Source organism: Mesoplodon densirostris, chromosome 1 (assembly GCF_025265405.1).
Source record: "Mesoplodon densirostris isolate mMesDen1 chromosome 1, mMesDen1 primary haplotype, whole genome shotgun sequence".
Taxonomy (NCBI): Eukaryota; Metazoa; Chordata; class Mammalia; order Artiodactyla; family Ziphiidae; genus Mesoplodon; species Mesoplodon densirostris.
This window is the reverse complement of record NC_082661.1, coordinates 203,274,012-203,300,216: the sequence shown is the minus strand read 5'-3', so window position 1 is coordinate 203,300,216 and position 26,205 is coordinate 203,274,012. Positions and strand designations below refer to the sequence as shown.

The window sequence follows — 26,205 nt, the reverse complement described above, 5'->3', positions numbered from 1 at the left end:
CACCCAAGCCCACCAGCAGGCACGACAGCTCTTTGTGTTCTGTGGTTCGGGGAAGGGCCATGTCCTGTAGAGTCCCTTCCATTGAGGAATAACGACGTATCCAGGTAAAGCCCACCATTTACAGCCACAAGCATCCAGCGGCTCACTGGGCGTGGCTTTCCAGCCTCACGCAGCCTTAGGCATCGCTGGGGCTTTGCAGGTAGCGCTCGCGGGGCGAGGGCGAGTCTGCCCCCAGCCACTCCCCACGTCACTCCTCCTTCCCTTGCTAGCCCCCCGGCCCCGGCCAAGCAGCCTGCTCTGTGCCTCACCATAGCTGCCCCGGAGGGACTGGCAACGTCAGGGAGGAGGGATTTGGAGGACAGGCCAGTAAAACGCTGGAACAGCCCTTCCCACCCAAGAAGTCATGGAAACAACAGAACCTGAAGAGCCGCTCCTGGCGTTCTTAGGAGGAACAGGTGTCTTGGGACCCACATTATATATATTTCAGGACAGTTCACTTGGCAGTAAGATTCAGAACCCTTGGCTCCCAACCCTGTCAGAGACCCTCTGTGTCCATCCTCTTCTGCATCCTCAACACCACGCCAGCCTCAAGCCCCCGTCCGGGTCCCTCACTGTCCTTGCGAACATACCCTCGGGCTCTGTCCCTGCCTACCCTCAGTGGTCTGGCCAGGAATACGTCTCCCTCACCTCCACCCTCCAAAGTGGATCAGACAGAGATGGAAAAGGGATTCCTTAAAGTTTTTAGCATCCAAGTCGCAGATTTTGAGTGCCTTCCCTCATGGATATGTTGTATGTCCATCTTGCTTAAGGGCTCTGAGGTATCCCATAGTTAACGAGCCTTTGCAGGCTGGCCTGGGGAATCTATCACAGATGACTTAATGTTTTCGAGAAAATACATTTTTGGTAACTTTTTATTTGGATAAAATATCAAACTTATGGAAAGGTTGCAGGAATTGTACAAGGAATTCCCATGGAGCTTTTACACAGATTGTTCACATTTTCCTCCATTGGTTCTATGTGTGTGTGTTTACACACACACACACACACAGAAAATATTTTTTGAATTCTAATTAATTTACAACTTTTGGAACATAAATTATTAGCAAATTTGGGTCTGCTTAAATAGGTGATAAATAAGACACATTATTTTATGCTTTTTAATTTCCCTTAATTCCTAATATTTTCCCTGTAATAAGGGCTCATTTTCCAGAAAGAAAAATGTATTTAAGTCTTTACTTTCCTTTTAAATACTTTTATTAACTTCATATAATTGTGAGACGATATTTTCCCAAGGCCTGTGATACTCTCCAATAATAGAATTGGTATTTAATGAGCCCTATTCAGTACCTCAAGACACTGGAGCATCATTGAGTAAATAATAATTATTGTGATATGTACAGTAATACGCCAGGGATGCTAGAGGCCAGCCAGTAATGGCCTTTATTCCTGAGGTCACCATGGACTGGCCTGGGGACTAGTGGAGATAACTGTTAAAAATTCCAGCTGACTTACCCCTCAGATCCCCAAATAAGAGTTCAGTGTATCTATAGCTCTGCAAATACTGACTTAAACACTGTAATGTTCAGCTTTCTCTTGCTTTGAAGTTGCGTTCTTTTTAAAATCAGATCCTTATCTCCAACCAAACTCTACATGTTACTTAGTTCACCAGAGATCTTAGACTAACATTATTAAAAGTTCACGTTCCAGAAAAATGTTTTGAAATTTCTACAATGAAATCACAGCATAATTTTCTTCATCAATATTAACACCCTCTTTAAAAATATCATTGAATTAATTTCGCTAGAATAAAAAATTCACAGATGTGTACTTAAGACAAAGAGTCCTGATGGTTCCAAGGACATATATACACACCAAAGTGTTGAACACAAACACTTAAAAAGTAAGCTATCAGCAAAAAGAACAAGTCTTGTTTCCCACTTCTGAACTTAGATTTTCCTAATGGAACTTTATATGGCTCAGCCTGGCAATGGAGGGTGTCTGCTGAAATAGGTCCAAATTAGTGCTGTGTGTGTATATGTTTTATTTCTGTACGTTATGATTAATTCCCTGAATGCTGCCTTAACTCCATGTTGCTTCTGGGTAAAGTAAATTAGAATAATATTATTGCATTTTAATGTAGACTGTAACCATCTTTTATTCTGAAGACTATGACACAAAAATGAATTAAGAGAAATGAAATTGCTCTTATGGATTAAAATAGCCTTTCCCATATATAGACTTTTAAAAATGTCAGAAAAGGAAATATTTATTGTTATGACACATTACGTTGTGGAGGATATTTTTATAAAATCATCTTTGATATTTACAGAAGACCTACTTTAGATTCATATTGCATCTAACCCACAATGGCTTATTTTCTCTAAAAAAAGAAAAAGAAAAAAGTGCAACAGAAGAAAGCCTCAATCTATTTTGTTATGTATGCTAACAGTTAAATGAGGAAATGTAACAAAATGCAGACCTGAAAGGTTCAAAGAGCTTAGGGTATCAAAGCCTATGGTTTCTATTCAAAAAGCGTTTTTAAGGCAACCAACACTAGAAGAAGCGCTTTGATAACCAGGGTGTTTGGCCAGGGCAGAAGGCAGGTGACTCCACCAGGCTGTACAGGTCACTACAATCACCCGATATATGAACAAGGCGCTGAGTTCTGAGTACAGGTTATAAGCTATTCTTATATATCAGAAATATTCCCCCAAAGTCACTGTTTGAGGCTTCTTTCTTTCCTTCTTTCTTTCTCTCTCCTCTCTCTTTTCTTTCTTTCTTTCTCTCTCTCTTTTTCACTGAAGAGTTGAATATTGAGGTGAATACATTTTTGTCATGTTAAGTGGAAGGAAAAGCAGATGGTGACAGCTCCCCAAATGTCACTACCGCTTTTCAGCTCGCTGCCATCCCAGTGTGCTCTCAGAAGGTCCACACACGCTCCAAGGACTCAAACCCAGAGACTAACAATTGGGTGTATATTTGGCTAATCTATTCCCGATGCTTTGCCTAAAAAATTGGCATTGGCTTCCTCAACATCTTTCTTCTGGAACCATGGCTTTGAAGTTGTTCCTTGTTGATAAGCTTCCAGAAAATGACAGATTCCAGGAATGTCACTAGGAAAGTTTGGTGGAAGCTCCTCCCTTGATCGAGGTGTAAACACAAAACCAGGACAGTCTTTGAGTAATCTGGAAATATTGAAATGCAAATATTAATCATAAAACTTAAGACGGACGTAACTGTCTAATCAAGAATAGGTGACATAACTAAAGGAACATTCCTGAGAATATTAATAAACCAGACATCTTCAGTGTCACTGACAGGAAAAATCCTAATGATGTTTATAAGCGTCTTCACAGAAGAATGGCAAGGAATCAATGCACAATAATAGAAAGCCGTACCAAATAATGTAGTTCACTCATATGAGGAAAAATAACTATAAAATAGTCTTATAAAGGTATCATCTATAATCTATAGAACAGTGCAATTCACAGCAGTGGGGAAAAAAACCCAAAACAATGCAAAAAGTCTAATAATAGCAAAAAATACATGGAAATAATGTTACAGAACTGGAAGAGTTGAAAGAGATAAGACATTGTCTGTCAATTCATTCGTTTTCTAAATATTACTGAGAAGTAAGCTTGGGCAGGAACTTGTGAAAGAAAATTCTATATAAGATATATATCTATATATAAAATGTGAGAGTAACTTTGAGATCTCTCAATAGAACTTTTATGAATTCTAGGTTAGTAGGACTAAAGTGAGATTTAGTTGTATATATCGACACTCTACTTACTATCTGATATTTGCAATATATTTTCTTCTTAAATTCTTAAGAATTAAATTTCACCTTAAATTCAGATGTTCTACAGGCTTTTATTATTTGCTGCATTTGTCCATGACGATAAACTCATTTGAAACTCTAATCATTTTGATTAAGTTACTGTCTCCTCTTCCCACTTGCTTCTCTAGCTCTCTGTCAAATGCAAACTTAATAAGCATCTCTCTGATCTATTACTCGGGCCATGGATGGAAACAGGCTCTAAACCAGCTTCTGCAGAAAATCTCTCCTCATATCTCCCCTTCCACTCCCCAGTCTGCAATGAAAAGAGTGACGATGCTGCACGAGACTTCGGGACCCTGACGCCCTTCTGTGTGCTGAGAAAACCGCTGGACAGAGGTGCACGTCTCGAGGATCACAGACCTCAAGTAGAATACATGGAGTGTTCAATCAACTAATTTTTATCAGTGCACCAATAAATATGTAGTCTGCAAAATCATAAGACTAATGAAATGATGTTTTAGTCATGGATTTGTAAATATTTTGAGTACTTATTATTTTATTTATTTATTTATTTATTTATTTTGGTACATGGGCCTCTCACTGTTGTGGCCTCTCCCATTGTGGAGCACAGGCTCCGGATGCACAGGCTCAGCAGCCATGGCTCACGGGGCTAGCCGCTCCGCGGCATGTGGGATCTTCCCAGACTGGGGCACGAACCCGTGTCCCCTGCATCGGCAGGCGGACTCTCAACCACTGCGCCACCAGGGAAGCCCGAGTACCTATTATTTTTAAGGCATAGTATTTGGTAATATATAATGAAAAATTACAGAATTCCACACAATTGAAAGTATAAGCTTCAAAGTCTGGTAGATGTAGGTTTGAATAACAGCAAAGATGTCAGATTTCTAGCCTTTCAAATGGGAATTAAAATAATACATGTCTCTTAAGACAGTTGTGAAGATTAAATAAATTGAACAGGATTAAGTAAGCATCAATTAGATACCACATAACACCTGTCATATTGGTAACAATCAGTCTGATAATATCAGTCACTGGGAAATAGAAACCTTCAGACACCGTGGATTCTATTGATATATATTACCAATATATACCAATAGATTGGTGAAACCAATCTGGACAGCTAACTGATACTTAGTAAAGCCGAAACTGGGTATAGCCCACGATCTGGGAATACCATTCGTAGGTATATTATCTAGACACATATGTATAAGAATATTTATCAAATCACGTTGTATAATAATGAAAAACTGGCAATCCTCTAATTACCCATGGATAGAAGACAGACTGGCTTATTTATACTCTAGAATACATATTATATCACATGCACATATGGGGACATGCTAGATTTATCTCGTACCAGCTTGTGAGAAACAGCTGTTAAACACTCTGGAATTCTGCAAGCCAGTTAAACCATCGGTAGCCTGAAACCTGCCACAGTGATAGTATTTACACCTTAAAAACTGGTAAATGCTAGAAGTCAGGGAGTATCCACTTCACTCCGCAGGCTGGTTTACCAGCACACCACTGCATTAGGAATACTGTAAATAAATGAACCAGATTTTTATGAACTGGATTTATATTTCATCAAGAAAAAAATCTCAAAAACATAGTATTGAGTGGATTCAAGGCAAGCTGCAAAAGGGTATGGGTGGAATCTATTTTTCTCTGGTTTTATTCTTCTATCTGGAGCATTCAGAAGTGGCTTTAAAGAAAATCATTTGAATGTATGAAGAGCCTTGCTCCAGATCACACATCTGGTAAGCCCTGTGCTGTAGGACATGTCTTCTGCCTACAAATCCCATGCTTTTTAAAGAGACTTACAGATATTTTGTTCATTAAATCATCTTTTTAAAAAGATCCAAATTTGTAAGAAAAACAGGTTGGAAAAATAAAACCATTCAGAAGAAAGCTTGAGTAAGATCCAAGAATAGTAGCCACAGTCCCAGGGCAGATGCTCACATGTGGAGGGAGTTTTTCTTTATCTCTCCTGACCGGACACAGTTTCCTGCAAGTGGCTGCATCAACTCTCCTAATTTGGTCATCGTCCCATAATCCCTTATTCTCCTTGTTCCCTGGTGGAATTCAAGTCCTGCTTCTGTGTCGCTGGTCAACTTTCCCGCCCGCACGGGGCACCTGCCAGTTTTGTCTTTAATGATCCTGCATCACTGCACGCAACCCTCCCTTTAATCCACTGACCCCAAACTCAAACGATATTGAACCTAGTGTCTGTGCGTTCTTTGCACTTCAGTAAAAACAAACAAAAATGTGGGAAACTGTCCCCTAGAAGAAAACTCCTCATGACATTTAAAAGAAAGGAATGTCTAATTGCCATTACATTCTAAATTACTGATCAGAATTTGGAAGTGGAAGTTTGAAGGAAATGGATATTTTTGGTTGTGGGTATGCAGTCTGTGTCCTAAAGTTACATGTGCTTCATAAATATATCAAGGAAGTTAACACTTCCTAATATTACTGTACTGGGAAACGCCATCCCTGAATTCAATGTACTATCAATAAAGCTCTGCAAAGAAATAATTACCTTTCATATTTGTATAACTTCTCATAGAATCTCCGCTTGTCCTGAACTTAAGAAACACAGGATGAGCTGAGATGAGCACCTGAGGGTGTGTCCAGGGCGGGTGAGGAATATGTCTGTGAAGACGCGGCCTCTGACTTAAGGTCTGATGTGAGAAGGAGGAAGGCAGGGGATGACCCGGGAGAAAAATGCAAAGAAAGCATCCTCCATTCAGGAATCGGTTTGGTGAGTGTGATGCATAAAAACGAGTCTGGGTTGCAGGAGATCCGTGAAATAAGGAGGGAGTGGAAGAAGCCTTGCGGGTAGGGTCTGGCGGGACCCTGGTGAGAGGAAGCACGTGAGTCCGTGGTTGCACGTTTAATTTTGCTCTGGCTTGTAAGGCGGGGGGACGCATCTGACCTGTGCTTCACGAAGAGAACATGGGTACCACGTGGAGGGGAGCCTGGGTGTGAGTAGTGCTGCGTGCAGCAGCACGGGGGCTGGGGTGGTGAGGAGCGCTGCGTGCAGAGGCACGGGGTGGGGGGCGAGGAGCGCTGCGTGCAGTGGCATGGGGGAGGAGGAGCCCTGCGTGCAGCAGCACGGGGGTGGGGGGAGGAGCCCTGCGTGCAGTGGCACTGGGTCGGGGGGCGAGGAGCGGTGCGTGCAGCATACTCATCTGCAGTGGGGACGGGGCACACACGGGGAAGGAGAGGGCATGCCCAGGGTGCTGGTCCCAGCAACCAGGTGCACGGCGGCCCTCTACCACCCAGTCAGGAGACGGATGGAGCTTGGCCGGTGGGAAGTGGGTGTCTTCGGGGGCGGGGGGGAATCAGCTGTTCTAATAGGATCACGTTGGCTGTAATGGGCCAGTTAGTCACCCGAGCAGAAATACAGGTCAGAACGTACGAGTCTAGCTCAGTGGAGAATCATAGGTCGGGCTGGAGATCAAAGTTCCCATGAGGCTAACGATCAGTTAAAAAAAACAGTTAAAGTGAGGATGATACAAGTTATGGCTTTTCTTTTCCTTTAAGATGATCTAAGCAAGAACAAGTTATGAAGAATGAAACAAACCAATAGACAAAAATGACGACTGCGTATGAATGAGAAGAATAGACTTCAGGCACTGAACGGGATCCATACCTGTAGGTGGTAGGGCTGACGTTGATTTTCCGGGGGACACTGCAGGACTCGAACTTGTTAGCCAAGGTGACATTATTTCCAAAAAGGCAGTAACGGGGCATCTTAACTCCGACAACTCCGGCAAAAACCGACCCGGAATGCAGTCCAATGCGCATCTGAAAGCAAGGGCAACGCAACGTTCCGGTCACGGGTGAACACTGCCGCTAGTCAGCGCCGGCTGTGTGCCTGTCGAGACCACTGGGCTGCTTGCTCTCCCCTCACCCCCTCCTTCCTCCAAGCCTGCAGCCGATTCCCCTCTGCTCCCCACCTCCACGTAAAAACCACTAGGCCGCCATCAGCCTCGCCTCTTTTTTTTTTTTTTTTTTTTTTTTGCGGTACGCGGGCCTCTCACTGTTGTGGCCTCTCCCGTTGCGGAGCACAGGCTCCGGACGCGCAGGCTCAGCGGCCATGGCTTACGGGCCCAGCCGCTCCGCGGCATGTGGGATCTTCCCGGACCGGGGCACGAACCCGCGTCCCCTGCATCGGCAGGCAGACTCTCAACCACTGCGCCGCTGTTCGCACAGAGCATCCTTTATCTCAACTGTCTTCCACATCTGAATCGAAGCCCTCCACGAACGGACCACAGTCACCACGGTGACCAAAGTGCCCGTGGACTGTTGACGTGAACCTGCTCTGTCCATTGGTGAGAGAGACCTGATTCCGGAGCCCAGAAGTTGTTTCCCAACGCGGTCAGAGGGGGCCCAGAAGCCAGTGCTCAGGATGCAGAGGGCGGGTTTTTAGGTGTTTTGCTTTAAAAGGACTTTATGTCAAACACTACCTCACTACTCAAATGACCAAGTGCAGAAAGAGAATTGTAATATTTAAGCAGAAAATGACGGAGGAAGCGGGAAGTTGGCATTGCTGACGCCTGCGTCATAGTGACTACACACATTTCAGTCAAAAACATCTGGGGGCTTCCCTGGTGACGCAGTGGTTCAGAGTCCGCCTGCCGATGCAGGGGACACGGGTTCGTGCCCCGGTCTGGGAAGATCCCACATGCCGCGGAGCGGCTGGGCCCGTGAACCATGGCCACTGAGCCTGCGCGTCCGGAGCCTGTGCTCTGCAACCGGAGAGGCCACAGCAGTGAGGCGTCCTGCAAGTTATCAATGATCTGGAGAGCAGTTAAGACAGTGTTTTAAAGTGGGATCTTCTGGAAGCTCCAAATACTGATCTCAGAGGAGGTACAGATTTTAAATTACTGCTGCAGCAAAGCAAGTTAAAGGGGGGATGTTTTAAATGACAGATACCATGCATGTTACTTTCAGTTCTATGTTTAGCTGACCATTTAAAACAAGTTTTATTAGATGTGCGTATTGTACACAGAGGCCAAGTACTCAGTGACTTAGATGTCCTTTAGAATCCAGAAGACTCCTGATCTCCCTAGTTTTACAGCTAATTTCAGACCTCTTCTAGAAACTTCTGAGAATCATTGGCTTATAACATGTCAAATCATGAATTCTGCAAAATTTTCAAACAAAAGCCCTACATCATGAATCAGGAAATTTGTATTAGAAACCAAAATTGTGCTAATAGCTGGTACTCTGACCTACAATATTATATTAGTTTCAGGCGTACAACACAGTTATTCAATATTTTATAGATTACACTCCCCACAGAGTTGTCATAAAATAACAGTACTTGCTGTGTGGTCCATTACATCCTCGTAACTTATTTATTTCACACCCAGTTGTCTGTACATCTAACCCTCACTCCCACGTTCCCCTCCCTCCAACCCCTTCCTTCTGGGACCACTGGTCTCTTCTCTGCATCTGGTAGTCTGACTTTCTCTGAATCTCCAAATTTCCCTTGTACTCTTTCCTCACCTAAAAAATGCAGGGTTGGATTATTTTTAAAGTTCCTTCTTTTTTTTTTTTAATGGTACGCGGGCCTCTCACTGTTATGGCCTCTCCCGTTGCGCAGCACAGGCTCCGGACGCGCAGGCTCTGCGGCCATAGCTCACGGGCCCAGCCGCTCCGCGGCATGTGGGATCCTCCCGGACCGGGGCACGAACCCGTGTCCCCTGCATCGGCAGGCGGACTCTCAACCACTGTGCCACCAGGGAAGCCCTAAAGTTCCTTCTTCATCCAAGTTTTACTTTAAGCAGAAAAACATAAATGTCTATTACATTCCAGCTTTTTCTTCCTTAGGAGAATATGGTTCTATATGTAAACACTATGACAGTGAACAATGTAAACACATAAAATAAGGTGACAAAAGGCTATCTTCTGCTTATAAATATCAGGCAGAATTTTAGAAGTTTTTACTGTCTTTGGGCACTCTTCTGGTTAAATCAGTTTCTCTCTTTGTACCTAGTCATTCTAGCTTTTAATACAAGTTTATCATGGCGTTTTACTGTTTCTATTGCATAAGTAATATGGAAATGCATCTTCCTCATAAACATCCAAACAACGCAGACAAAGCCAGTGTCTCTTTGCTTCCTAGCCTGCCCCCCAACTCCCCTCCCCCAGCCCTGAATCTCACACTCAACCCCAAAGCTTCCTTATCCGGGAACTTTTCAAATTTACAAGCATGAAAATAGTCCAAAGTTTAACAGGCCCATCACGCCCCCAGTGGAAACCTGCTGGGGAGTCTCCCCTTTGGGGCCACTACTGATGTAGCCCCTCCGCACACAGGTTCTGGGGCGGGGAGGGAGGTTCCCAGAGCCTGTGTCCGAGTTCACTCTGCACCTCCTGACTCAGCCTGGCCCTGGTCTCCATCATGAGATAGTGTCCACCCACCGTCTTCCAAGCCTCAGTGGGTGGACGTTAGTGAGGAAGTCGGTAGGAATAAGTGCGTAGATGGTTTGTACATATGACACGCTGGAGAAAACATAGAGTTTGAAAAAAAAAGGAAATACTTCTTATTCTTTCACTGTGATTCTATGCCGTGGGGTAGGAGGGTAAGAAACATGACTCCAAATTGGATCCGTGAGAGACTCAACTACTCTTGTCTAGCAGTGAATTGTGGATGCCTTTTCATAATGTTGTTATAAAAATTTTAAATAAGATGATGTTTAAGTCACAATCTGCGCCCTGTGATACACATTAGTGCTCCTCTCTCTACTAAAACTACTCTGTACTTCTGCGTCTGTGATATTTCATGAGTAGCCCCTAAGGCTGTCAGATATTTCCTAGGACTGCAGGTCAATACAAAGAAAAAGGTGATTTAACATCTGACTTTACAGGTCAGTAAAGCTAAACTATTATCACCCAGGTATCTATCTTTGAAACTAGCTATAAATAATTCTTGCAATTGCAAAACTCTAAAAGTGTATTTCTACAAATATCAAAAGTCATGCCACTAACCCCCCTGCCCCAAACATACACATCTTAATTACGAAATCCATTTATGTGGAGATCACTGGTTTTATTATTAATCTGGATATTTTAAGCATTTACTTTGATGCTATGAGATTCCTCACCAAAAAAAAGAGAAAACAACAACAACAAAAAAACACATAATTCTCTTCTAAAAAAGTATAGAAATTAAGCATCTGGAAAAGTCAGATACTGTGAAGCTTTTAAAGCACAGTTGAAAATTATGTCGCACTCTTCTTATTGAAACCTGGGGTCTCAGTCTTCTCCCCTGTGGGCAGGCTTAGGGTTGCTGTGACCAGTAGGACAAAATGGACGTGTTACAGTGTATCTCCTTAGGTCAGGGCATAAAGGCCATGCAGTGGATGCAGACCTGTTCACCAGGACATGGCCCCTATGTAAGAAGTGGGACGGCCCTGAGGCTGCCCCAGCGGAGCGTGACAGGTGAGCACCTGGGCTGATAGTCCTGGCTGGGCCCCGCCCTCTGCCACCCCCACCCAGGGAACCAGGCAGGCAAGTGAAGCTCTGGTTCAAGTGGTGTAATCCCAGCTACCCTACGCGCCCTCAACCGCTGAGGATTCCCAGCTGAGGTGGCAGATACTGTGAGAAATGGACAAGGTATTCCTGCTTTGCCTCATCCAAATTCCGACGCACAGAATCAGTGCAAAATCACGGCTCTGTGGTTTTACGCCACTGATTTTAGGGAAGTGTGTCACACATTGGTATATAACTGGGATGAGAGTTGACTTAGAAGATAGTTGTGAAGGCTTACACATATGGCTTCTATTAACAGTGGAGAGAGCCCTGGCTAAACTTCCAATTTTTTTCCTCCTTCTCTATATATTTTATATCATGCCACATAGGATTCCATATTACTTCAAAGGCCCATTTCTGAAGGTCATCAACTGAGGTTGTTCTATAAAAATTAAATAGCAGATTCACTTCAAGTGGGACAAATAAGGATATTCCACTCATGTTTTATCTATTAAATCAATGGTTAGTGTGTTAATTTTATTTTCTCATCTGCTACAAGACATTATTATTCTGGGATCTGGCTCATCTAGAAATTTTGGAACTTTATGTGTCCTGGAAAATATTGGTGGATTAGCAGCCCACTTCATTCTCGTGTAATTCCTCCCCTGCAGGGATCAAAAAACTAAACATTCCATTTTCCAAAGTCCCTTGAAGGTTCTAGATGTACTTAGGTGTGGTGAATCAGAAGCCCTTGCATGAGCTCTGGAAACCTGCATTTCTGCCTGCACTCCTGTTGTGAGCACGGCTGGGGAAGCCTTTGTGTTCTCTCTCCCCTGCTTAGCAGGGAGCCCAGTTGCCAGTCATTCATTCTGGAAGAGTCGTGATGCAGTATTTCCACGTTGCTGATGCAATTAAAGTAGCTGCAACTTTCTTCTGCAGACAGCAGTGGACACAGCTGCTTTCCGAGCACAGTGGTTCCCTGCCTGGCTGTGGTTGTGTGGTTCTGGAACCAGCTCCCAGGTCACGGAGGAAGCCGTGGTTCTGAAGTGCGGGTCTGGGAACCATTTTTTCAAAGCTCAAGCCATGGATGGCGTCTTTGGTCTCTAAGTGATCTGTAAGCCATTTAACACCGCGTAGTAAAGCAAGCTGGAGACCATTCTGTTGGGATCTAACTAATCAGCATTTACTGTCCTGATATCTCCTAGCCAGGATGTGATACGCCTCACCTTGATGGGCTCTCCGTGGGGAGACACCACTTCATCAGAGAGCTCCATCATCTTCAGGGCCATCAGTGCGATCCGAACAGCGTGGGTGTCACTCTCTTTGTGCAAGCCCCCAGCCACACAGTATGCATCGCCGATGGTCTCCACCTACGCACAACAGATTTTCCACATTACAAACAGAAGCTGAGGAAGCATCACAGTGCATATCATAGAGCAGAAATTAAGAATCATGCAGCAGACACCTCAGCGCTCAGGGCCAATGGAACATCAGAGCAAATCACAGACTCTTGGAAAAGGCTTTCCTTCCCAGGAAACGCACAAGGTGAGCGGCAGTGCCATGCTGTGAACACAGTGTCGGGAGGGGCTTCTACTCCCAGGATCGCCACTGAGTCACCTCCTTCTTTCCCCACCACGTAAAAGGGTTTTGTAGAAGCAAATGACATACTTTGGGTTTATACTAAACTGTTTAAGATACTGGGTGATTTTATACCCTCTCAGAATAAAATACAGCGTTCTGAACAAAGTCACTACTGAATCAAGGCCCTATGAATTTAATAAGGATGTGCCAGGTTAAAACTGCCATTTTAGCTTTTCAAAAGGACATTTGGGGTTGTCATAGCAACGCTAAACTGTCCACATGAATATTAATCACAAAGTGTAGAAACCAAGATGTCAAGCCCAGAGGCAGAGACAGTGGTGACTGGAAAGCTATTGGAAATCAGGCTCTTCTGTAATTTTCATGTATATTATTATCATTGTCATGATTGCTGTTGCTACGAGTGATTTTTATCTGTCTGTGATCCTGAGTACAGAAAGCTAATGGTTACTTTAAATCCACACATAAGCCACCAATTTGTAATAGGTACATTTTTCTCCTCTAAATATTAATTGTAACTTATCAGATCATACCACTGTTCTGATCCAGAGCTTCTAATCTAGGGGGATGGAGACGAGAGAGAAGAGAACGGGGACAAACTTCAGTGACTCCCTATTTCATGCAGAATAAATGCCGGGGCCCTTAACATGCCCCCCAAGTTCTTGCCCTGCCTTTCCGCTGCCCCCAATCCATTTCCTAATTCTCCCTCTTGCGCACTGTGTTCCAAGCCAGCGGCCACCTGTTTCCCCTCAAACATACCAAACACTTGCTACTCCTCGGTCTGGAACAGTATTCCTGCAGGTGGCCACCTGGCGTGTCCCTGGTCTCCTCGGGCCCTGCTGACACACACCTGGCGAGGGAGGCCGATTCCGCCCACGGCCCCATACCTGCTCCATTTCCTACCAGGAGAGCACACCAACGGGGATGCTGTGGAGTTACGCCCGTGTTGGTTGGCTTTTCTCCCAGTGGGACACAAGCTCTCGGAGTCTGTCTCATCAACTCCTCCATCACTGGGGCCCAGGCTGTTCACCACGGACACAGCCCAGCGGCCGGGCATCCCAAGAGCATCTCCTCGGCACCACAGGCAGAGAAGCGCTCAGGCTAACGGCTAACCTGTCACAGGGCTCAGGAAGCGTTACTAAGTAGGAGAAGGGCACCCTCGCCCCTACTGGGTGTTGGGTGCTGTCCTCTGTGCTGCTGCAGCCCCTGCAGAGGTGAGAGTGGTATCGCGTCCCCAGTGTCACAGGGAATCTGCCCTGTGCGTCTCTGTGTGTCCCTCCTCTGCCCGCCCACCCACCGTGGACTCTTTTCACAGGGACTGTACCCCCCACCCCACGCTGGCCATCGCTGGAGGACCAGTAAGGATGTGCTGAAACAACAGACAAATACACACTCAGATAAGCAGAAAACGACCGAGAGGTTGAAAGACAGAAGGGAAATGCAACTGAATGAAGCCCTGGTCCATCGGGTCCTGGAATAAACAAGCCTGACTGTTCCTTGGAAGCCACCGCGGGCACAGGTCAGCCCTGATGAACACTCTCTATATCTTAAGGTTATTCCGAGGCGAGGACCCTCCCCCATTTGTTCACAGCACCTCCAGGTGTTTCCACGCAGAGTCGGCGTGAAGAGCGGGTGAAACAAGGATGCAGGCTCTCTGGCTGGGCTGCGGCTGGGCCCCCAGGGGGCTCTGCGCCCGCATCCTCGTCGTGAGGAACAAGATTCTGAACGCGGGGAAGGAATGACCCATGTTTTAAAGTTTCAACAGGGTGAACCGTGCAGCGGCGGGCAGCTTCTGCGAGCAGTCACAGCAGTTTGCAGAAGACAAGGAGACCTCCCAGTTCTGAGAGGAGATATTCTCAAGACATAAACTGTCTACAAATAAATACAGTGAATTCCACAAGAGGCCATGAGGCTTAACCTAAGTGAAGCCAATTATTTTATCTGTAATTATGCATGGACCTCTTTTTTCCTAAGGGAATCATAGCTCTGTCTGGAATTTCCTGTTACAAATTTTTTAAAAGGAAAATTTTACTTCGAGCATCTAGATTGGAACAAAGGAGGGGCTTATAGAGTCCCATAAATAATTTTTGTTTCCTCTTTAATCATTTATTTTCATGTTGCATTAAGCTCTGAAATGCCAGATTTTTACGGGGCAAATTAAAAGATGATTCAAGCCACATAAATGAGAAGCATGCTTTATTGCTTATGCCAGTATTTAGGACAATGTAAAATACTTTAAATCAGCAAGAAGATATGTTTTACTTCTAAAGAAATAAGCTGGACACAAAACGTCTTCATTGGTTCTCTTATTAACAAAAGTTACATTTAAAAAATAGTTTCTTATGTTTCAGGGACAATCTCTGTGCATCCTTAGAGCCTAGAATGATGGCTGCTACCCTGTAGGCACTCAGTGCCTGCTGGCTGATGAAGGACAGATTATTTTTTTTACCATAATCTTTGTAACAGTCGTGTTCATGAAAATTACGGGACATAATGCGTGTTATTCATGCATATAAACTCTGTGGGTGGGTGTTATATCCTCTGTTTCAGAAATAAGAAAGGTTATTTAACTTTCTCTGCTTACAAAACCAATAAGGCAGTAAAGGAGATTTGAAGACACGCCTCCTTCTGCCCTTGGCCTGGGTACAGTAACCCCATAAGCCGTTGACTGGGGTTGCTCTTCCCCGGCTGTGAAAAGGATCCCGTTACCCTGTACTGAATGAATCCGTTCGAAGACAATTCGTGCAGTCCTCGTGCTTCTTTCCTTCTGCAGAGAGAAAGGATACGTCCTGCCTGTGCAAGGCTGACCTTGAAACATCTCACCTTAACAGTTCATCTCAGGTCTCACAGTCGAGGCTCAGGCTCACTTTTCTTTTTTTTTTGGTGGTACGCGGGCCTCTCACTGTTGTGGCCTCTCCCGTTGCGGAGCACAGGATCCGGATGCGCAGGCTCAGTGGCCATGGCTCACGGGCCCAGCCGCTCCGCGGCATGTGGGATCTTCCCGGACCGGGGCACGAACCCGCGCCCCCTGCATCGGCAGGTGGACTCTCAACCACTGCGCCACCAGGGAAGCCCAGGCTGTCTTTTAAACTTGCCCTCTCTGGGGGTCCGACGGCCCGCCCCCTGGCTCTGTCACTCCTGCCCTCTGTGCTTGTTCTTTGGCACAGGCTCGTCCTTTCTGGAATGAGCGGCTTCGGAGCCCTTTCGGGCCGGAGGACTCGCGCACGGCCGAGGCACACCGCCTGCTCCCAGGCCGGGGCCCCTGGCCTCACCCCACCCCCCGCCCCCGGCCCGGCCCCTACCTTGTAGACGTCCAGCTCTCCGCACTGCCGGTCGAAGCGGGTGTAGAGCGCGTTGAGCATGGTGATGACCTGCAGCGGGGAGCACTGCGAGCAGATGGCCGTGAAGCCCACGATGTCCGAGAAGAGCATGGTGACGTCGCCGAACCGCTTGGCCTGGACGGCGCGGCCCTGCCACAGCTGCTGCGCCACCTCGCAGGGGAAGATGGAGCACAGGAGGTCCACCGTCTTTCGCTTCTCCTCCTCCAGGGCCTGGTGGGCCTGCTCCAGCGTGGCCTTGAGCTTGCCCAGCCTCTTCTTCAGGCCGTCCTGCGCCCTGGCCTGTTCTCCGATCAGGACCACGTCCCGCAGGGCGTTGTGGATGGGGATGTCCGAGAGGTAGAGCCCCCGGCCCGTGAAGTCCTCCAGTCTGTCCACGCAGGGCGAGCCCAGGAACAGGATGGCGCTGGACTCCACCATGTAGATCATCTGGCCTTTGAGGTCCATCACCTGCGTAGGAAGAAGCACCAACCGTTGTGGCTTATTCAAGTTCCCAACAGCTTTTTGAGACAAAAGGTGAGGAGGTGGGTACAGGGATAATCCCTTTGGTTTGTGTGTGTGGCTGTACCGTGAGGCCTGCAGGATCTCAGTGCCCCGACCAGGGATCGAGCCTGCGCCCCCTGCAGTGGAAGCGTGGAGTCCTAACCCCTGGACCACCAGGGAAGTCCCTCCTTTTATTTTTAGACTTGATTTTTTTCTACTGGTCAACAAAAACAATATGCTTTCTTATCGTTGCAATTTACTATGAATTCTAAAATGCATGCAGACATTTGGAGAATATACTGGAGTACAGGCTACACAGAACTCATGATGTTCAATCAACAGAGCCCCAAACTCTTGCTTCAGGGCTTTCTCACTATGTGGCACGCGGATGCTTCTGCTACTACATTCTGTGGACAGCAGCAGAAAGGATGGCACGAGGAGCCCTGAGCGACAGGGGCTTCATGTGTTTGTCCTGGATGACAGGGTCACTTGTGTGAATGAGACAAACGTGTACATGTGTGTTCATGGCAGCAAAGCGGAAGAAGGCAGCCCAGGTGTCCTTCAATAGTGAACGGTTAAATGGAAAACCACATGATGGGATACGACACGGCCTTTGAAAAAGTGAAACAGACGGGTATCTAATGACATGGCAGGAGGCCCACAGATATCGTTTAGTGATTTAAAAAAAAAAGTTGTAAATAGTATATTTTGTTTTAAACAAAAATGTATATAATTAATGTTTTTGATTTTGCAATGAACACCTTTAAGTATTACCTATTTTTAAAACACTTAGCTATACTACTTTTATGATAAAAAGTAATAAAGCTGTTTTCATTTGGGGGGACAGACAGCATGTCTGCTGTTTTATGTGTGTCCAGAAGTTAGATGCGTCATAAGCCTTTCTTTGAGCTCGCTTGTACTGTCGGCTGTGATTTCCCAAACATTTTTCTAAATCATTACCATGGCTCTCTATTATGAGATGAGAGCAGAACATTTTTTCCCACATTCTCTAACAGTTAATCAAACAAGTTATTGATTTTTTTCCATGTCTATTAAATATTGAAAAAATCCATTTAGTTGCCTCCTGTAAGAAACAAGTTTTTGTTTCTTTGTTGTAGAATTCCTCTTATCATTCCAACTTAAGTCAGCTATTTCATGATGATTGAAACCATACTTTTACATCAATATTTTTCTAATTCAGTTATAAAATACTCCATAAAGATGGTAAAAGGTAGACTGCATTCAACAAATACCTGTGCAGTGATGGCTTAAGTAAGCAAGCAAATGAATGCAGAAGGAATCTTGTCTTAAATTTATTCCACCCTTCAAAGTATTTTAGAATTGTCTTAAACAGAAATGTTGTATTAAAACATCTCAAGTAATGTGTATATTTTAACCTTTTTTATCGCTAGTCTTTAAATGGGAAACAATGGATTCCATATTCACAACAGTATAACGTTCGTCTTACCCTGGAAGATTTCTTCACGGCGTTGTCCCACCTCCTCACGCGGACCACAAACTGCATGTTCAACATGGTCATGATTCCGCTGAAGGTCTGGCTGATTTTTGGAGTGAGAATCTCGAAGTACTCATCAAAATGAGGCTTCCCTTGCATGTCTCTCCTGCTCATCAGCCTTCTGATGCCGTTGCCCAACTGCAGGATGGTCATGTCTCTGTCCAGCATGAAATGGAAGGGGAAGGTCTTGCAGAAGAGTGAGGCGGGGATCACCAGCGAGGACGGGGGCCTCCCCGGGGGTGGGGACGGTCGGGGGGTCTTGACGTGGACGGAGTAGAGCAGGCAGGGCTGGTCCATGAACTCGCTGCAGTGCTGGTGGAAGCAGGGGGGTGTCGAGGACACCTCCACTTCGGTCTCGTACAAGATGCGAGCAGCTGCCTTAACGATGCCGGGGAGAATCAGGGAGGTGATCCTCTTGGGGAAGAAATAGTAAACGTTTAAGAAATCGGGATCTTTATCCAGGCATAGGATGGACGCGTCCTCAAACCTGCCCTTCTTTTCTGCTTCCTGGCAGTGGCTGCTTTGTCTCAGAAGGGTGCTGAAGCTATTTAAAAAGTCTTTCAGGGTTCCTCCGACCACACCTAGGATGTATTCATCTTCTTCGTAGCATATTTTAAAAAGCTCCTCACCGAGAGATTCTCTGATGATCTCCACCGGGACTCCTGAAAGCATATAATACATTTTCTGCCGTATCAAATGCGCCATCTTAGCAGAGATGTGCTGTTACTGTTTTTAATATTGTTCTATCTGCCGAGTTAGTTTGCTTTCTATCTGCTAATAAGATTTCCAACCAAAATTAACTACCCGTATTTAAATTATCTAAATAAATTAGTTTCTAAAATTTGGATAACTCCTAATATGAATCCCAAGTCAGTTAATTACGTAAGAATGATCAACTGAGTATAATATATGACTTTTTATCTCCCTGAAATTTAACTATAAAAGAGCAATTGGAATCACAGGATCAAGTCCATTTCAGAAAAAAGCTCTCCCACCTTGTTAACAAAGGAAACAGTGGTACATGTTGGTGAAGGGGTCCCAGCCCCCTTGGAGTATAAGCATCAGATACAGGAATTAATTTAAATCACTGGTGGTGAAACTCAATTTTGTCATTTTTCCTTAGAGATGATATGAACTAATTTTTTTTCTGAGTAAAATAGCATTCTTGTTTGATGTTACCTGACTGAATAGGTGTTTGGAATATATTATCTACTTTCCACAGCTTCTCTCTCTAATGTCCTCTGTTATTTACACTCTGTGTACCACATTATTCTCATCTGTGACTTAGGGAAACCCGAGTGCCCTGTCCACAGCACTGCCATGGCACGGTTGGCAGGCACATTAGAATCGCGCCTGACCCACAGGGAGGGCTCAGTACAAGTCAGCCATCGTCACTGTCATCATCATCATCAAGTTCTTCATATCTTGTACTTTGAGAAACATCTAACCTGTTGGTTCATGTACTCAAACTTTGAAAAGGACAGTATGACAAAGTCACTCATCTGCTTGTTTCCTCCAAACTAGGTATTAATATGAGAGCACTGCTCACTTTTTTCCCCATGATTGCTTCCAACCTTTAAAAAAAATTACTTCTTTTACTTTGCTGAGTAGAATTTTTCATGCATAAATGAGGAACACTTAAAGTTCAAGACCAAAGCCTGTGAATGCCTATGAGTCAGCCTCCCACGCAGCTTTATCTACTTCTCAGCAAATAAACATTGTAAGAGGAAATGTTTGAGGTCAAACAAAGACATATAGTATGAAAAAGAGTTATTCTTTGTGTTAACACAAAACATGATATTTAATATTTCACACTGGAAGCTACCAAAAAATAAATATGAATATTTTAAAGAAAATATTAGTTCTCCAGGTAAATATTTTCTAGGAATAGAAAATGTTTGTTTACAGGTAAAACATTAGTTCTACAGGTATAATTATTTCCTAATTGCATATACTTAATTCTATTACCTGCTGCAATCGCTTGGTCTGCCATTATTTTTTCAAAGTCTTCTCTTTCCAAAGATTTCCTGAAATTATTTCAATAACTTAAATTATAAACTGACAAGTGAATGCTAAAATTTCAGATTATAACATACAGAAATGATGACAGAAAATAATTTACCTTTTCTGTAGAGGCAAATCTTGACTGTCAAGTTTACAGGAAAGGAGCAGTGACATGTACAAACCCAAAACAATGTTGGAAAACCCCCAAATATACCTGATTTAGAGTGTTTCATCATTTCTTATAAAGTATATTTACCTTTGAAGCTAACTTCACATTGGTTAATAGTATAGAGGCTGTACTGGCAGAAAACCAGTGGTATGAAATGGCAGGAAAAGATGAAAATAAATCAGCATGGGGTTTTCTGATAACCCAACCAAGAAGAAAAATCTCTGTACTGAGGGATTTCACTTTTTTTTTTTTTTTTTTTTTTTTCTTTTTGCGGTATGTGGGCCTCTCACTGTTGTGGCCTCTCCCGTTGCGGAGCACAGGCTCCGGACGCGCAGGCCCAGCGGCCATGGCTCACGGGCCCAGCCGCTCCGCGGCATATGGGATCCTCCCAGACCGGGGCACGAACCCGTATCCCCTGCATCGGCAGGCGGACTCTTAACCACTTGCGCCACCAGGGAGGCCCGGGATTTCACTTTTAAGTAAGTTCTTAATTATTTTCTAAAGCAAATACATAGTACATCCTGCTTTTGAGTTTTGGGTTCTATATATTTAGCTCTCAGACATCATCACATTAAACTTTTATCCTTGATCTTACATAAAAATTAGTAACTAAAGAAATCTATTCCTTATTCAACTTCTTCGCTGCTTTATGTAGCACAAAAGTGGGTAATAGCATACATTTTGACTGATAGAAGGTTTTTGTAATTTCAACTGGACAACTTGTTGATTCCTGTTTGCCTAATTGTTTTTTTGATGATTTCTGATAGTGAAGACTGATTATGACCAATTTTGACAAACTACTGAAGTGTATTAAAAGATACCCAAGTTCTACTTGTGGTTCAGCTTGCCATTAGACAAGCCAAGAGGAAACAGGCATGAATTTAAAATGTTAAAAAGATTTCAGTAAAGCTTGATATATGTAGAGAAGTTTCAAAAGGAAACATTTTTGAGAAGGAAGTTGCTCTGTTGTCTACTTGATCGCATAAAGGTATACTGCTTATAATTATTTAAAATACTAGGTTACTAGAAATATATATTTCTGTATGTTCTTATCTAAATAGTTTGATTATATCTAGTTTGAATCTAGAGACCCCCCAACCCTTTGTTATATATTATGTTATCTAGAGACCCCCCCAACCCTTTGTTATATATTATGTTATGTTTCCAGTCTTTACATTTGCTCCTTCTTCTTCCTTAAGCAACTTCTGTTTTTTTTTTTTCTAAAGAATGAGAACAAAGCTGCTCAGAGACCTCTTCTGCTAACTCCCAGCAAAGCTTAGCTAATCCAAACAACACATAGTGCGATTCAGAATAAGCTCCCTGGGACTTCCCTGGTGGCACAGTGGTTAAGAATCTGCCTGCCAATGCAGGGGACACGGGTTTGAGCCCTGGTCCGGGAAGATCCCACATGCCGCGGAGCAGCTGGGCCCGTGCGCCACAACTACTAAGCCTACGCTCTAGAGCCCGCGAACCACAACTACTGAAGCCCACACGCCACAACTACTGAAGCCTGTGCGCCTAGAGCCCGTGCTCCACAACAAGAGAAGCCATCGCAATGAGAAGCCCGTGCACCGCAACAAAGAGTAGCCCCCGCTCGCCGCAACTAGAGAAAGTCCACAAGTGCAGCAACGAAGACCCAACGCAGCCAAAATAAATAAATAAATAAATTTATTTAAAAAGAAAACAAAAAACAAAAAACAAAATAAGCTCCCTTTCTTTACCCTCAAAAAAAAAATAAAAAAAGAGGTGTAAGCCTGCATGGACACCAGCAAATGTGCATATATTGTACACAGAGACACACACACCAGCCACAAGTTCACACACGATGCTGTGATGTGATCAAAAGGTCCTAGAAAAAGAAACAAACCCAAAGCTCTCTGTGCAACCAACCCAAAGAGGTATAATAACGGGCTGTACTAAAACTCATTGACTTAACAGAGGTGGCAGATGGAGCAGTTAAGGTACCCTCAGCAGGCAGCAAACTGACTGCAGTAGAAACGGCAGCTGACCTGCCAGAAAGATGGGGAGAAAGGCCCAATGTCTTGAAGAACTAAAGAAGGAAAGCAGAGAGAAGCCATTTAGCATATCAGCAGGCAGTCTCATAAGAAAAAAGGTCCTTCATCTTATTTCAACAGTGGAATAGTGATTAGGACAATTTAAAAGTGTGATCAACTCTTTAAGAAGTCAGGGAGGTGGTAAAAGATTTTTTTTAATTTCCAAATAAAATAATTTTTTTAAGTTTTGAGAATTTTTTTTTAAAGAGATACATCTCTGGGAACACATCCTAACTGAATATCTGCATCTAGCTTAGGCACATTTCAGGACACAAGGCCCTGAGAATAAATTCTGAGTAAACTGTCTGCCAAAGCCCTAGGCAGACAGACACAGTAGCACAGCTACAGAACTTGTTGGCTATCTTATCAGCCTGACTGAGAATTAAGGTCAGAGGCATTCTGGAATGCTTTCCATATCACTCTGTAAACACAGCTTCTGTCAGACACATAGATTCACACTCTCTCTTTTTGGACCTGTCTCTGACCCCTTCTTGGCTTTGCCTGCTGCCTACAGTGTGGAACCAGTTAGTCAGCAAGGGAAATTCAGCCCTGATAATCCGCAGAGCCGATTATCCACTCCTGAGCAGCAGACAGATGAATGAACTTGTAAAATATTCCCGACAATGATACTGGTTTGCAAAACTTCCAAGTTCAATTCTGAAAATTTGAACTCAAGTGTTTATTGTATTATTTGCACATGGAGTAATCCCTTGATTTCAGGAAAACCAAAACAAGGCCAAATCAAGTTATCCACCAGCAGTAAATGAGCCGAGATGTATTTTTAAAATGAACTCTAAAAGTCAGGGTTTGTTTTTTTTTTTTTTTTTTTTTTGCTGTGCGCGGGCCTCTCACTGTTGTGGCCTCTTCTGTTGCGGAGCACAGGCTCCAGACGCGCAGGCTCAGCGGCCTTGGCTCACGGGCCCAGCTGCTCCGCGGCATGTGGGATCTTCCCGGACCAGGGCACGAACCCGTGTCCCCTGCATCGGCAGGCGGACTCTCAACCACTGCGCCACCAGGGAAGCCCCCAGGTTGTTTTTTTTGTTTTGTTTTGTTTTTTTTAATTACCTTATATATGAAACTGCTACAGAAAGCTTTCTTAAAGAAAATTTCAAAGACAGAGTAAAAGAACAAAGTATAAACGGAACTGGTATTCGCACACCAGTATAACCGAACCAGTTAGGAAAATAGTGAAACACCTCCCTGAGTACTGCCCCAGACCCCTGAGTGGCCCTCCTCTTGCCCCTGTATCCTTTCCCATCCTCCTGATGCAGGAGCTGAAAGTTGAACCTGTGGTCGAGGCTATGGGGGAGGGACAGGCAGGCCCCAGCCTCTCGGCAGTGTTCTTCCAGCAAGGACTCTGCTCTAACCCATGCCTTACCTTTGTAAAACATTTCAGAAGCTATCCCTTGCTAGGAAAGAACAGGCCTTCTGGGAACTTATTAAAAGCAACAGCACAGGGCAACATGGTTAAAATCATGGGCTCTGAAAACCCAAGGCTTGAAACTAAGTTCTGCCTTTGCCTGAACAGCTATACGAGCCCAGATATTTTACAGGAACCTGAGCTTAGTTATATATAAAATGAATACACTTGCTTTCATATGAGTGTTAGCCCAGTTCCCGGCATACCAAAATGATTCAAAACACACGCATGCATCACTCAGTGTTGGTTATTAGTAGCTGTGTCAGCGATTGCAACAGGAGATTCGTGCAACTAAAGTGATTCAACTTACCTGCTTTCCTTTATCTTGTGTTTTGCCAGTGTTCTCTGAAGGGCAAGGTTCAGCCGCTCAAACTGAAAATTGAAAGGAAAAGTTTAAAACATTCCCTTAAATAATCATATTCTTGAAGATACATACTTTACAGAAAATTGGTGCTGAAAGCTCCTTATGAAGAAGCAGAAGCAGTTACTTTAATAAGTGTAGTGAACTGACACTGTGGAAAAGGGGATAGATTTTCTATGGGTTTTTCACACTTGGGCAGAAGCAAAGCTCTCAGACTCACTTGGGTCTGGATGTAGGCTTTGCCCTCGGTGGGCGCTCACTGACAGCCATTGAGCTGGAATCAAACAGGAGACCTGGTTTGGTGAAGTCAAGCCTTCGTGGAGGAATCGCGGGCACCCCTTCCTCGGGGGCTGGAAACCCCTTGGGTGTGTGGCCAGGACTTCAGTCTCAGGGGCGCTCAAGCCAAGAGACTCACACTCCTTCCACAGACCCACACCAGCTACCCCAGTGACCTCCACCCTTCCCAAAAACCCACATTTCTGTCTCATGTACGGTTTACGTGTCCTGCTCTAGAAAACTCCTGAGTATGTCCCTCCCCTTTCTTTTATCCCTTAAATCCAATCTGTCACCAAGGTCAGTTGATCACCAATTGAAACAAATCTCAGATTTCCCCGATCTTGCACTCATTTCCTTTCTTTGAACGAATAATCTTCACCAAATACTTGCAGTGTTCTTCTCTTCTATTGATTTCTGAGTATCTCATGAATCTTCCTAGATTGCAAGATAGTTGTACATAAGCCTGCAGAGTTTTAAACACTGGTTTCAATACTATTAATCTCTCTTAACAGCTTGTTGATAAGTGGGAAGTAAAGCACTGGTAATTTCTTTGCATTCTGTAAAAAAATCATATGTATCTATGTGTGTATATAGCCACCAGTTCTTTGTGCGGTTTACCCAGAGGACAGTGGAGAATTCTCTGGCTATACCCCAAGTTGTGAAATTCCTTTTTCCTTGAGAACTATTTATATTTCTCTTGGAATTTCCACTGGTCAAGTGAGACAGTAAACTTAAGCAAAATAGACCAAGCTTCTGCTTTAATGAAATGAATTATGAAAATAAATTTTGGTGATTTTAAAATATTTATTTATTTATTTATTTATGGCTGTGTTGGATCTTCGTTGCTGCGTGCAGGCTTTCTCTAGTTGCGGCGAGTGGGGGCTACTCTTCGTTGCAGTGCACGGGCTTCTCATTGCGGTGGCTTCTCTTGTTGCGGAGCACGGGCTCTAGGCGCGCAGGCTCAGTAGTTGTGACAGGCGGGCTCAGTAGTTGTGGCTCTAGAGCGCAGGCTCAGTAGTTGTGGCACGTGGGCTCAGTAGTTGTGGCTCGCAGGATCTAGAGCGCAGGCTCAGTAGTTGTGGTGCACAGGCTTAGTTGCTCCATGGCATGTGGGATCTTCCCGGACCAGGGCTCGAACCCGTGTCCCCTGCATTGGCAGATGGATTCTTAACCACTGTGCCACCAGGGAAGCCCCAAAACTTTTGGTTTTTATTATTATTTTTTTTTTTCTTTTTGCGGTATGCGGGCCTCTCACTGTTGTGGCCTCTCCCGTTGCGGAGCACAGGCTCCGGATGCGCAGGCCCAGCGGCCATGGCTCACGGGCCCAGCCGCTCCGCGGCATATGGGATCCTCCCAGACCGGGGCACGAACCCGTATCCCCTGCATCGACAGGCGGACTCTTAACCACTGCGCCACCAGGGAGGCCCCAACTTTTGGTTTTTAAAGAGCATATAGAGCTTAGAAAAGAAATGTGAAATTTCTTGAAAGAAAATACAAGGGCTGAAAAGAAATAAAGGAGAACTTAGATTTACCACGTAGAACCATTTTTCTGACGCTTCCGGTAAGGAGAGAGAGGACACATCTGCCTCAGGAGGAAAGAAGAGCTGGAACAGTGGGCAGATTCCGATGAAGGGCCGGATGCCTGGCAGGTGGGGAACGGGTTTGGGAAGAGAAATGGGGGCCTGTTCCTCAGGTCGCTTG

General features: G+C 44.6%; 1 protein-coding gene across 3 annotated transcripts in view; it reads right to left on the bottom strand.

Moving 5' to 3' along the window:
- Positions 1–909: 909 nt before the first annotated feature.
- Positions 910–26,205, bottom strand: part of GUCY1A1 (guanylate cyclase 1 soluble subunit alpha 1) — a 61,233-nt gene continuing 35,937 nt past the window's right edge. For all 3 annotated transcript variants that reach the window (XM_060114513.1, XM_060114520.1, XM_060114522.1), the window contains exons 3-9: positions 24,178–24,239; positions 20,189–20,247; positions 18,173–18,882; positions 16,186–16,671; positions 12,511–12,654; positions 7,458–7,612; positions 910–3,185 (exon numbers count right to left, since the gene is read on the bottom strand). In XM_060114513.1, the coding sequence (XP_059970496.1) occupies positions 2,984–3,185; positions 7,458–7,612; positions 12,511–12,654; positions 16,186–16,671; positions 18,173–18,882; positions 20,189–20,247; positions 24,178–24,239 (1,818 nt within the window). In that variant the 3' untranslated portion in view covers positions 910–2,983. The remainder of the gene's footprint in view (positions 3,186–7,457; positions 7,613–12,510; positions 12,655–16,185; positions 16,672–18,172; positions 18,883–20,188; positions 20,248–24,177; positions 24,240–26,205) is intronic.